Here is a 13,583-nt window from a genome sequence, read left to right as displayed (position 1 = left end):
TGAGCTACCCCTTAAAATAGAGTAATTATCATATGTGTTTAAAAGTGATTCTCTTTTTATACATATCCCAATATTCTAGTATTTAACTAAATGTGAGATTTACTTGCTTATCTTCTGGAAAATATTGATGCTTAAAAGAATCTGTTTTTTCTTAGAATCACAAGGAAATATTAATTATCTCAAAGATATTTTATTGAAACTAAAAAGAAAATCTAATAGAAAGGGAATAATCATTGATATAATTTGACAATATATGAGTTTATTTTTAAAAACTCTTTAAGGTAGAAAGATAAAAAAGTGATTTTAGCCTCAGCTTTGCTAGAATCATGAAGTTAAACCAACCAAAAATGTAAAGACTTATTTGTTTTCTCTTTCTGCTTCTTTATGATATCTGGCTGTGAATAATTCTATGTCTAATTTTAATTGACTTCTACTATATTTGGTAATTCATAAAAGAGGTATCAAGATGTTCTTTTGAGCGGAACTAATGCTGCCCTAGAGATTATGGTAATTAAGGGCTAGTGAAGACATATGACATAAAAATTATAGAAAGAACAAAAATAGCCTCAAAATCACTATGTCATTTGAAGAAAATCTCTTGCTCCATAATGCAAGTGTTAACCTGATGCAAAAGTGTCCTGTCACAGCTTCAGATGACTTGGGAGAAATCTAGAACATTGGAGTTAGTTACAAAGTGACTTTTGTTGGAGAAGCAGAAGGTAATTCCTCACCAAGATAAGAAAAAGATGGAAGGAAGGTACTTGCCTTCTATTTTGCGATAGATGGTATCAATGCATTTAAATTAGAGAGGAAGTGAATTGGGAAGTTGAGATGCACTACAGCTGAACTGCCTTGGTAGGAAAAATATCTCATTCAACATTTTTAACACCATTCCCCAAAAAGCCTCCTTATACTGTATGATCTTCTCAAATACAGGGCATGAGGAAAGGGTCTTTTTCTGTATATGTTAAACTGGGGATTTTGACTGGGCTATAAAGGTTCAACTTTATAAAATGACTATGAAAAATGTTTATGCTAAAGCTTCTTAGAAATTATCAAGATGATATGCTAAAGACTCTTGTTATCTGATTGAGAATTCATAAATACACCCTGTTGGGGAAATTGAAGCCAGTAGCATGTTGTCCCCAGTTGTAAATTGTATATACTAGGATATTTGAATGGACAGTGGCCAACCCAGAATCATTGAAGAGGACAGGACAATAACAATACTTTCTATAGGAGCCAAGTTTTGTCATGGACATGTCATCTATAGTTATAATGAAAAACAGTCACATAACTCTTGTTAATGAAGATGGGAGTAAATTGGTAGATGTAACCTTAATGCAGTTAATTCAGTTCATCTGTACAGGCTCTATTGTCATAATATTCAGACTGGTTTGATTGCGTGTGTATGATTTAATTTTAAATGCTTTATTATTGTTGTTTTAAAGTTTGTGCAATCACTAAGAATAGGCAGAGGAGATGTATAATAAAAGATATATGTGTCTTGGGAATTCAGCAGCTTTCCAAGTAGAGAAGCTTTATTATTTGCCTCAGTTTGAACATTTACCGCTCTAGCATATGTACACGTTTTGTGCTTATGGCCGTTATCTCTTCTGTTAAAGTCCAATTTTCTATTGTCAAAGAAGCTTGGCTCAGGACTCAGTTCAGCGAGGCAAATCAATGCCTAATGGAATAGATAAGTTAGCTGAAGATATAAGGAGCTTTCCAGAAAGCAACAAAGTTAATCTTTTTAGCTAAAATGTAAATTCATTCTATTGGAAAGAACATATGCAATCTTGGATTCACTATAGATAGTGAGCCTGGTTAATTTAACTCAAGGCATAGGTAAGACTATCTTATTAAGTACATTAGTTTGAAACAATCTCAGTGTACTTAGCTCCCTAATCTATAGTAAATCAAAATCCAAAATTTTAGAATACACGGTGTTAGCTTTTTAAGAACTCAGCTGCTTGGTTTAAACAAAGGTACGAAAATAAACGTGTTTATCTAAATGTGTGGTATAAAAAGATTTCAGCAACAACTCAATGAACGGTACTTTTTCTATCTATGAGTCAGGGTTTTTTTATAGGCACTTTGATTTATATGGAGTACTCCTACATGTTTTGACAGGTTTCTTGTTTTTCCCCCACCAGCTTTAGGAAGATACAAAGCAAGAGTTTTTGTATTCTTGTGATAGTCGAAAGTTACTAATAAGGTGCTTTCACAGAGGCTGTTTTTTCACTTAGCTTGTTGGAGAGCATGGTCAGGTAGGTCATGATCTCTTTGAAGCCATGTCTATGGATCTGATTGATTGCCTTGTGAATTATGGACTTCTGCTTTATTCATGGAGCTGTCAGTCATTTTTAGGTCAGCAGGACTAAAGATGGTGGCATCTTCAAGCAAGTCGTTCCTGTTCAAGGAAAGAATAGTACTTAGCTTTCATGTAAAGAATCTTGTAGAATTTATCAGCCTGTTACTTTCCCAGTCGGTGTTGCCATAGCATTTCTTAAAAATTTATTTAGATAAATCCATTAGACTAGAACCTATGAAGCATATCCTTACATTCTAGGGAAAAAGCAATCTTCATTTCTATTTCTCAGGTCTGTATGGGTCCACTGAATTAAGAAAAATTGGCACTCAGAGATATTCAGCTCCTTATAACCTAACTTTCACATTTTCACAGAAAAGAAATAAAAGTCCTCACATCTTGGACATAGGGTTTCCAGTATCATCCTTTAATGGCAGAGCTATAAAATTAGGTTCTGTAATTTTGTATTTAATGAATATCACTTGTCTACAAATACACAACTTTATATACCTTAGTCTTTTTTTTTGTTTGCTTCAACTTTTGTGGCACAACACTAAAATGGTAATTGTATCTAACACTCCATTTCATGCCAGGTTTATCATATCAGGACTGAAATTTGAAGTCTCTGAACTTTTAAATATTTATATGAAACAATTTGATGTAAATAATATGTCACATTAATATACCATTGAGAAGTTAAGACCATTAAATTTGAAAAGTTATGTTGCATTTTTTCATATTTTTTGTGTTTTCCAACAGATTATTTTTAAAATAATTCTAAAAATCAAGGTTTTAAAATATTAATGAAATATTAATTCTAAAATCAACTTGTCATCTTTAAAGTAACGTGGTGAGCTGTCTTCTATTTCCTCAATAATTCCAGAAACTCAGAGTTGTACATTTATTTACTCAATCATTTATTCAACAGGTATTTATTGAGTACTTATTATATTCCATGAGATGTTCTAGGTACTGAGAATATAAAAGTGAACAAAACAGACAAAAATTCCTGAAATTCTTACCTTCATGGAATTTACATTTCTGGAAGGAAAAGTAAGCCCCCTAAAAAGTTATATAAGAAAAACATGTAAGAAAGTATGAAGGAGAGAAACAAAGCCAAGGAAGAGACTTTGTATATGTTCAGGAGAAATTGCATTTCTGGTAGTGATGAGGAAATGCCTGAAGAAGTAATATTTGAATAAAGATTTTAAGGAAGTGAAGGAGTAAGCTACATGGATAACTGGGGAAAAATATTTCAGGCAGAGAAAACCACACATAAAATTGCCCTGAGGTGGAAGCAGGCCTGGCAGGTTCTAAAATCAGTGTGATTAATGCCATATTGATGTTTGAGAGTAGAAAGTTCACATTCAATTATCATTTTTAAATATTATTATACCTATTCAAATAATAGAACTTTAATATTGCCAAATCAAAAATCTAAGAGGCTTCTTTTTTTAATCTCCCTTTCCCTTATCCCATATCCTGGCCATCTTTAAGTGGTAATAATTTTGTGCCCCAAACAGCTCTTAAATCTGCCCATTTCTCTTAGTCTCCTCTGCACCACTATAGCACAGGATACATTATCTCTTGCAGATGTGGCTGAGATAGTTGTTAACTGGTCTCCATGCATCTGTTCTTTTCTCTATCTGATGTCTCTCAATACTGTAGCCAGTGCCTCTCAATACACTGTACATTCCACTGTATAGCTGGGTTATTTAATGTCTGTCTTGTCTCACCTACTAGACCGTAAGCTCTGTAAAATCAGGGGTGGTTTTTATTTGTCCTCAGGATCCAGTACATATGAGTTTCATCTTGTCCTCAGGGTCCAGTACATGGTAGGTATTCTGTGTATTTGTTGAGTGAAAGTTGAATGAAGGTCGTATTCCATATGCATGGAGAGATGCATTCTTTCTAGTGACTTGCTGAGTGAGTATGAATACCTAATGCCAATACAGTTATTACCCAAAGAAATTTCCCATGTTTGGGCCACAGTGAATTTTGGCCAAAAGAGTATTAGATCAAAGTGTAAGAGCTGAGTTCTTGGTACAGGTTTTCTACTAAATTACTGTGTGACCTTAGATACTGGCCTCTCTGGTCCTTAGCTTTCTTATTTGTAGAATAGAAGCAACAAAATAATACTTGTTTTTGTACATAGTACCTCCTCATTTATATAGACTATGGGGTTACCTTTAAGCTCTCAAATCCATGGTTCTACTTAGAATGTGACAGTATTTTGCATTGCAGCTCATCAAAAAAATTCATGTAGCTACTCTAATAGATTCTATAAATATTTGTGCCACAAGGGCAAGCTGAAGTTGAGTGAAAAAATAGTGTTTCTGAAATAGGAGTGTAATTGGGGAAGAGAGAGCAACGGAGAGAGGAAGGAAAGAATGAAATGAGTGAACTATGGGGTGGAATCTTTTTTATATTTTCTTATAAAGTTTTAGGCATTATCCTGAGACCTTTTTGGCTTTTCCATGATCATTTGAATGGTTACTTTCAATTTTATATTCAAGAAATAACAGAATTAATTCTGGAGACAGCTAGTAAATTGTAGCAAAATAGGATTTTTTTTTTCTCATATGAAATTATGATTGTCACCACTGTGAAGGTTGACCAAGTGCTCTTAACATATAGGCAAATTTATAAAGTTATAAATTTTATAAACAAAAAGAGAACAATTAAAGCGTATTTAGTTTTTCCTCATTTGCATATTTATTCTTTCATCATCTGCTAAGACTCTGCTGGGAACTCTATGACAAAAGGGAAATAGATGACAGTAACACATGGTCTCCACAGTCTTGGCAGAAAAGAAGTGTTTGTTTGTTTTCTTTTCTTGTCCTCCCTGAGTGTCTTGCCTTTATTTAAAATTCTTTTCAAGTCATTTCTTTCTGTCTCCTTCAGATTAGAAATAAGTGCTAAATAAGACAAATAATAAAATACCCTGTTAACTTTAAAATACTGTCAGTCAACCCAGCATGAAAAAAAAAGAAACTTCACCAGTATACATTACTTTCTATTGACAAGGCATTTTTTGCTGTTAAAGTTATCATTATCTCAAAATGAAGTCTCCTTGAGATCGGGGACCCAGTCTTTATGTAATAGCACTTTTATAACTATAATTCGAGTTTCTTTTGTAAGGTAATGCAAAGTTCTCAAGCTCGACTTCATAAATACTAATTATTAAAAACTAAGGGAAAATTATTACTTTAGGCTTACAAAGTTGAGACCTGTAGAGTCTTTTTGTTTATTATTCTTTTACAAACCAAGTAAAGGCATGGGAACAGCCTTGACTCTCAGGTACCTGTTTTCAAACAACTAAACAGACTCTTGAAAAGTTACTTTCTTACCATTTTGGTCCAGTATTCCTTAAAATATCTTAAAAAACGAAACTAAAGAAAAAAATGCAATGTCAAGAAATTATGGCTATGAACTTGATAAAACTCATTATCTGTTAGTTTCATGAATCACAGTAACTGTTGTGTCTGTAACTTTCCTTCCAGCGTCCATTGACAGACCACTTAAAATATTTAACAGTGGGTCTAATGACTAAACTCAGTATCTGTTTCACCAGAAAGTTCTTTCCAAATGTTTCAGCATTATCCACTCACCCTAGGGTTTTCTCACTGTGGTGCTACTTTCTGTGCTTTGTGACCCAGCCTACACAGGAGAATTGAGCTGATACCTTCATGGGTCCTCTACCCTATCCTTTTCCTTTAGAGTTCTGTGGAACTGTTATGTTTTGACATAAAATATTATGTCTCTTTAAATGTGCTTGAAATATATTTATTGTTTATATTTGATACACTTAGTTTTAAAGAAGTTATTGGTCAGTGTAGGTAGAGTTCATTAAAATTTGGAAAGGACTGTAAGGTTTGTGTACCTGTATGCATTTTGCCCAGAGCACAGAGCTGTTAATGGGTGAATCTTTGAAGAACATTATCAGTTCCAGGGAACATTTAATCTTCAGGAATAGCTGATGTGGTCATATTTCTGTTTTAATGTATGATGCCTCTGGACTCTATAGAGGCTGGATGGTTTTCATTAAGATCGAATGTTATGGAATAGGAAACACTTTTGAGAAAGAAAAGTGTTTTGATAATGCAAGGCTTCATAAGCATTCCTGAGAAATGATGCAAACCCAAAGGAAAAGCTTAATCCCCTATAAAACTGAAATTGAGTGTCACTGTCCACCACCTTTCTAAAAAAAAAAAATTCTTTCTAAGACAACCTTGGATGGAGAAAGAAAGAAATGATGTTGTAATTGAGGTTCATAGCTAGAGGATGCCTGAGGGGCCTGGCACCAGATTGTGATGTTCCTAAGAACAGAATCCAAACTTTTGGACTCCTAGTTACTTTTCATATCTTGCTGTCTTGAGCTGACATGTGAATATTTTTATTTTAAAAAAGCAGCAGGCAGAGAGTGTCCAAAAAAATCAAATTCCTATTTGCTCAAGAAATTCAAGTTGACATTGTGATTAATGCCCCTGGTTTATAAACTGTTTTACTGAAAGTATAAGGTAGGATTATATTTTCTTTCATTTTACATCTTTCATATTTCCAACTAACCTCTAGTTAGAAAGATTTACTCTTGCCTGCAGGCTTATGTCCTGCATTTTATCTGCCTGTCCTTTCTTAGATGGGGGCGGGGTGGGGAAGCTAAGTTCTCTAAAAGAGCAATTAAATTTTCATACAGAGAGAATACAGTGGCAGATCGTTTCAACCAAACCATCATGATAAAATTCAGCTAGAGTCACACCAAGAATATCCACAAAGTAGCTACTCTGTTCTTTCTTGGCATAGTGGAGGAATAGACAGAATTATTAACAAACAAAAAGTAAAATAAAATAATTTGGATTAATTATTCAATTACATCATCCTATTCTTTATAACTCTTCTTTCTTACATGACCCTTATGTAAATGAAAAATCAATGACATATGCAAGTAAGTCACCAATATTTGCCCATGAGAATGAAATCCTTTTTTGCCAGCCTCCTGCTACAGGCACTGATTTGGCTGAGCATTGAAGGTTGATCTGTTAACAGACTCAGCTTGGAATGAGGGCATTCTGGCAAGAGAGAATAACATAAAGAAAACATAGGGATGAACTTGAAGATGTAAACAAGACTCTTAAAGTAAGGACTGTAACACAGTCTGGACAAAATGTGAAATATTAAGAGAGGACTGAAAAATCAGAATTGCTGAGAATTCTGATTGCCTGGCTAAAAGTTTTGGTTGATGGAATAGGAAATAGGGAGTTTGGGAGAATCTTGAACAAGGCAGAGCTTTAAGAAGATGATCCAGTTGACATTTAACTTTCACTGGAAAGTATGCAAAAGGAAAAATTGTCACATTCTTTGCATTAACTGTAGAAGTAAAAATTTTTCTTGAAAGAAACTAATAAAGATTAAAATGTGGTTTAGAGTTAATCTTGGATAATGATTATTCAAATTTTTTCTCCTTCATATCACGAGTATAGGAAATTAGTTCATTTGTCAGATATAAGTTGGTTATATTTTTTCTAGGCAGTCTCTCAGATGTTAAAATAATTTTCCTTTGACATAGGTTTTAGGAAAACAAAAGCTCAATGAAAATTCCTCCCCAAAGAGAGTAATTTTTATTTTGATTTATCCATAGAGAACAGAGAGCTAAAATTCAACTTTGATAAAATTAAAAATCAAAAAATTTTAAAAACTAATCTGAAATAAAGCGTTATCCTTCACAGCACCCATCTCTTTTTCTATTTTATGGAATGACTTCTGAGAACTTCTGGTATTTGTGGATTTAACTAAGGCGTTATTTGTAAATGATCCGAGAGATGTTTGGAATGAAGTATTTTGTAATTTTGCTGAGGCATGAGCCACACAGACTGGGTGGGGGCTCAGATACGAGTTGTCAAGCTAGAGCATAAATCTTAAAGAACATCAAACATTCACTGCCCAAAGTGGTTTTGTTTCTGTCCACTCAACCATCATGCAAGATGGTGAACGTTATACCTTGCATTATTTTGGACCAAAGCAATATACTGTAAAGTTATTGCAAATATGGAACTATGTAAAGAATGTGCCATTAATGCATGTCAGAAGTCTGCTTCACATTATAGATTGAGCATACATGAGTTGAGGTCTACCACTGAAGAAGACCAGCTAGGGGTTTCACTAGAAAATCTATGGTTCTCTAGAAACTCTGGGGGAAGTCAACAGAAGCTGGCCTTTAAGTTTTAGGATTTTAAGATTTAAATATCTTTAAATAATGCTGGCATTGCATGTGTCCTTTTTGGGTTTGAATCATTTGTTTTGGAAATCATAAAAATTGTCAAACAGTTGATTAAATGTGAAGAGTCAAATTTATGCAACTGAATTTGGAATTTCCGTTTTTGCAACAAGTGAGTCAGATTTAACATTTGGCTTTTGATCACTTGGTAATGAGTCACTTGACTGGAACTCTAATGATCTCTAAACTAAAATTTCTAAATGAAATATGAGACCCAGTCTATCCCTGAGTATTAGAAAAATGACTTAGATGAATTCATTGCCAAAATAATTATTAGATCCTTATGGAGAATCATTTAGAGTATTATTATGAGAAATAAGAAGTAAAAAATATTTGCTTCCTAAAAATAACTTACCTGGGAGGTTTGAAATGTAGTGACCCTTATTGACTTTAGCTATCTGTTTATGTAAAACTCTCACAGTGCCACTACACTTACTGTTAGATACAGAATCTGTGATATCCCCCATTTTTTTAAATTGGAATTTTTATTATGCCCTAAAGAGTGGCCCAATCATCAAATATTCTGAATTCAGATTTTGACAGAAGGCACTTCCCTGGGGCTGCTGATGGGAGCTGTCGGTGATACTTCCCTGTAAGGAGCAAGCCATCTTGTCAGTGTTAGGCAGACGCTGCAATTTAAGTTTTATCTAGTTAAAAATAGCCAGGATTTACTGTCCTCTTGAATTTTATACTCTTTTTTGCAAATATCAAGAGAAGTGATACCATTCTTGGAGACAGCTTTATATTTAGGGTAAATTTATTTTTCTTTTTTTTTTTTTTCTAATGAGGATAAACTGCCCCCTAAAGCACTGAAAACATTTCTCTTTAGCTACTGGGGGGTAGTTGTAGCCGAAGTGAAATAAAACAAACAAAAAAATAACAACAAAGGTAAACCTTTCCTTCCATGCTTACACTGATTATCTGCCCTCCAAGACGTGCAAAATTCAGAAGACACGTGAAAGAAGTCACAAGCGTTAGTACTTCACGCATGACATTGCACCAGAGTAATACTTTCCTAGATCTGGTTTTGCTAGTGTCTGGATTTGCTGTTGTCTTCAAGATGAATGCTGAAAACAGAAATAAACCCTAACCTCAAATCTGCTGGGCCCAACCAAGGCCTGGACCACTTCTACCTGACCTAGTACAAGTCAGCTAACTAATGGTCCTTGGTCTTCTCCCTCTCAAAATGGGAAGAGTGCTTCCACACTGAATCCAAGGCTAATGGCAGTCGTCAGAGAGAGGCCTCTCAGAAGGCATCCGACCCACATCTGCAAGGGAATCATAAAGCCCTTTCAATAAAGGAGGCCCAGAGCCTCCTTGGTGACCCTCTTGGGAAACCAAGACTCCTTCCCTTGAATGAGTGAGAACCCTTTCCTGTAGCATCCAGACAGGCCAGTTGTGAACCTCACCTGTGCTACGTGGACCAATCATCCAGTCACGTCAGGTGTAGCAGGTGATTCCTCATTGTGACGGCTAACGCTGCAGGGGGTAAGGGAAATGGGGCACTGGCGTATCCTTCAGGACCCCGGGCTGAACTAGACTACTGGACCTTCCAGAGAGTGGCCCTGAGTCTCAGTGTGGCCCACAGTATTGGAAGCCTCCTCCACCCAGATAATTCAGTTTTACTTTTCTATTTCTCTCCTTGTCTCCAGATTACACCTGCCTGCAGCTGGGATACCTAAGATCTCATACATTTGGCCTTTGGGTGTAGGGACGGCAAACGGCTCATGTTTATATGCTAGATCTGCTCTTCTGTTTTGGTGTTAGTTTTTTCTCTTAAATGATGACGTAGGTGGAAGAGTGTTGGGAGCCTCTTCGGCACCACACATTTTGCTTCCCTCCATCCAGCGTGTTGAGAGAAAAATGTACAGTGAAGTTACCTCCAATTCCTTTTAGGTTAGGATTTTAAACAAGAAGATCGATTTTAGCAAGGTTCAGTCCAGATGTGGTTCAAAGGATAACATCAAACATTCTGCTGGGGGCGGAAATGTAAGTAGAAGCTTCTGTCGGAAGCTGTCCTGAGTGTGTGGAAACACGTGCACAGCCAGCACTTCATCTCCTTTCCTGCCTCCCCCCCCCCCAGCACACTCCCCCTTTCTCGTTGCTGCTCCACAGGTCCCCCGGGCGTGGGAGCTTGTCACCCTCGCACTCTCGGTAATGGGCTTCCCATCCTTCCCTGTAAGATCATCAGTGGGTTTCTTGCTTTTGCAAGGTGGTACACCATGGGATTCAGGGAGATGGAAAACCCTCTTCACTTGCCGATTTTGTTTGCTGGCCTTTGGCTTCAAGGTATTTTCTCACGCTGTTTCTACTGCCCTGCGAACGTCAGCTGGACACACACTTTTCTTGCTCCGTTTAAATTACTCTTGAGGCAAAGACTGTTGTGCCTGAAAGTACCCAAAGTATATAATGTCAATCTTTTGTGCTTTATTATTCATGAGAGTTGGGATATCATTTGGAATAATACACAGCTGGTGAAGCAGGGCTCATCTGTAATTCAACGTGAAAGGATTCAAGTCCCAGTACACCCTTCGTCTTGATGGGATTTTTTTTTCCTGTCTCTTAAATTGAGTGGAAATAATATCCTATGAGAGGAAGGAAAAGATGAATCCACGTTTCTCAAATGTGGTTGAGGAAGAGTTGAAACAGGCAAACTCCAGCTAAAGTAAGCGTGGTTCTCTGTAAAATTAGAACAGTGAAACAGGTGAACAGGCTGACTCTCTGTACTACAGATCCTGTCACCTAAACTTCAGATTTTGGCCATCTGTGACTCAAGTAATTTACAGAGTATCCAACCCAGAATTCTCATCTGTCCAGTAAGTCTTGGCTCCTTGTTCTTCAGCTGGGCAGAGGTGAAGTCAAGCAGTGAACGGAGAGACAAGCCAGTGCCTCCTAGCAGGAGCTGTCACCTGATGTTCAGAGTAGCTCCACGGAGCATGAAAGTGTCACATGTGGGAAGACCACACAGCAAGGTTTGCTGGGCTCCTTCTAGGGTACAGGGCTTAGTATTTACAGGGACGTGGTTGCCCTCCTCCCTGTGGCCCTGACTGTACGTGCACACCACGTGGTGCTCTCACAGGAGCAATCTCAGTCCTGGTAAATAACTTGAGGGTATAGCAGGGTGGACCCAGCTGCTCTCTGCTATAGGTGCTGCTGGTCAAAACACCCACATAGAAAAGGATAAATTGAGACAACTGATGATCTTAAAGTAAGTGGGGGAGCTTCCAACCTCTAAAACAGTAGTCCTAAACTTTCCCCTAAAGAAGAATCACTTGTTCAAGTCTGCCAGTTCCCTGGCCTCATTTCCACAGTGTCCGATTCAGTAATACCCATGTGCTCTGATGCAAATGAACCAGGAGCCACACTTGGGAACCAAGATAAAATCATTTAAGTAAAACAGAAGAAAAAATGTTGCAATCACTTTATAAATTGGTGTGCAAGAAAAATTCCATTCAGCCAAGACATGACGATAATATTTTAGAAAAGCACGTTTAGAGCTTTCTTGTTGTTTCTTAAAACAATGTTGGGCTTTTTTTATTTATGAGCAGTGTTGGTCACCTTTAAGTAAAAAAATCACTTTTTAAAGAATAATTTCTCTGTTCATGTGGCTCTTTGCTTATGGAAAGGTTAACACGGTGTGGCTTCATTCTCTGAGGGGAAGCTTGCCTTATTAATCCAGGTGTTTCTGTCCCCTTGTGGCATGATCTGTTTTCTACTAATAAAATCTTCTATTCTAGGACTTTCTTTCACTTGGGTTTTCCTTTCCAACCAAACATATGGGAGGCCATATGGAAGACTGTATTTTCCTGTGTATGTCTATGTTGTTTTATGTTGTGAGTTTGGATATGTCTCTAGATTTTATGTATGAGCTTGGGGGCTTGTTCATGTCTAAACTATTTTAAGCGTATTTTTTGTGGCTCACACAGGTGCAGATTGTTACCAAGAAGATAGACCTGAGTCATGTGACCTCCAAATGCGGCTCCCTGAAGAACATCCGCCACAGGCCAGGTAAATGGTGCTTTTCAGTAGTTTGAGAGATACTGATTGGATTCAAGAAATCGACAAACAAAATATTTGTTGCTGTGAAGTATCTAATTGGAAGGACATTTCCAAACCTGATACTTCATGCTTTTATTAATAGAAACTTAAATTAGATATTTCAAGCCATCTCCATTTGGACAAGTAAACTCAAGTTACCACGAACAGGCCACAAACCATAGGACATGTTAAAAACTAAAAGGTACATGAGATGCATTTATCTCTATACACTTGGCATGCTTGTTGGGGCTCTTCTGAAATACATAGCCGATAAAATACATCGGGCCATGTAGTCATACATAACACATGGGCTGAAAGGAGCATTTCCAAAGATTTTTCAAGAAATTGTTTTTCTACATTATGTGAAAAAGGAACTGGACTTATGCAAAGCTGAAAAAATGTATTTTTCAGCTGAATTTCCCAGATCCTTTAGTAGCTCAATAAGCATTGTGAATCCTTAGTACAAGGCAGTGTTTCTCCAACTCATTTGACTGTGGACTTCTTGTTTTTCTAGAACATCTCATAGGACTAGTGCTCTGAAGTAGAATTGTATTCGTACTTTCTGCGGTTTTTTTCCCTCTTTAATTTGTGAATCTAACATATTGAGCCTTTTTTTCTTATCATGTAATATGTTTTTGCTAAATTCCACCTCCATGCGTGTGTAAATAATGGACAACTATCAAATTTGTAATTTTCTTCAGAATATTTTGACACAATTGATAAATACAATTGAAGGACAAGAGGAAGCAATCAGTTTTAACCACCTATGCTTGGCATCTTAATTAAACCAGATAATAGGTTATTCCCATTCATCGCTGTCTCAGATGTTATCAGAACAAGGTAAAAGAATGGTTAAGCCCAGTGAGATTTCTAACCAGATTATTAAGAAGAATTTATTAGTTAAAAAACAAAGGTAGATAGGTAAGTTTCAAAACAGATACATGCATTGGGAACATGTCT

General features: G+C 36.4%; 1 protein-coding gene across 47 annotated transcripts in view; it reads left to right on the top strand.

Annotated features, from left to right (window-relative positions):
- The window catches only part of MAP2 (microtubule associated protein 2), a 263,444-nt gene that overhangs the window by 243,177 nt on the left and 6,684 nt on the right, over positions 1-13,583 (top strand). For 25 of the 47 annotated variants that reach the window (XM_031451870.2, XM_064485019.1, XM_064485017.1 and 22 more), the window contains 2 exons: positions 10,482-10,574; positions 12,512-12,593. In XM_031451870.2, the coding sequence (XP_031307730.2) occupies positions 10,482-10,574; positions 12,512-12,593 (175 nt within the window). The remainder of the gene's footprint in view (positions 1-10,481; positions 10,575-12,511; positions 12,594-13,583) is intronic. The other 22 variants (XM_064485039.1, XM_064485040.1, XM_064485028.1 and 19 more) reach the window with 1 other exon arrangement.

Source organism: Camelus dromedarius, chromosome 4, assembly GCF_036321535.1.
Source record: "Camelus dromedarius isolate mCamDro1 chromosome 4, mCamDro1.pat, whole genome shotgun sequence".
NCBI lineage: Eukaryota > Metazoa > Chordata > Mammalia > Artiodactyla > Camelidae > Camelus > Camelus dromedarius.
Note: the sequence above shows the minus strand (reverse complement) of the source record. Positions and strands in the feature narration are given on the sequence as shown.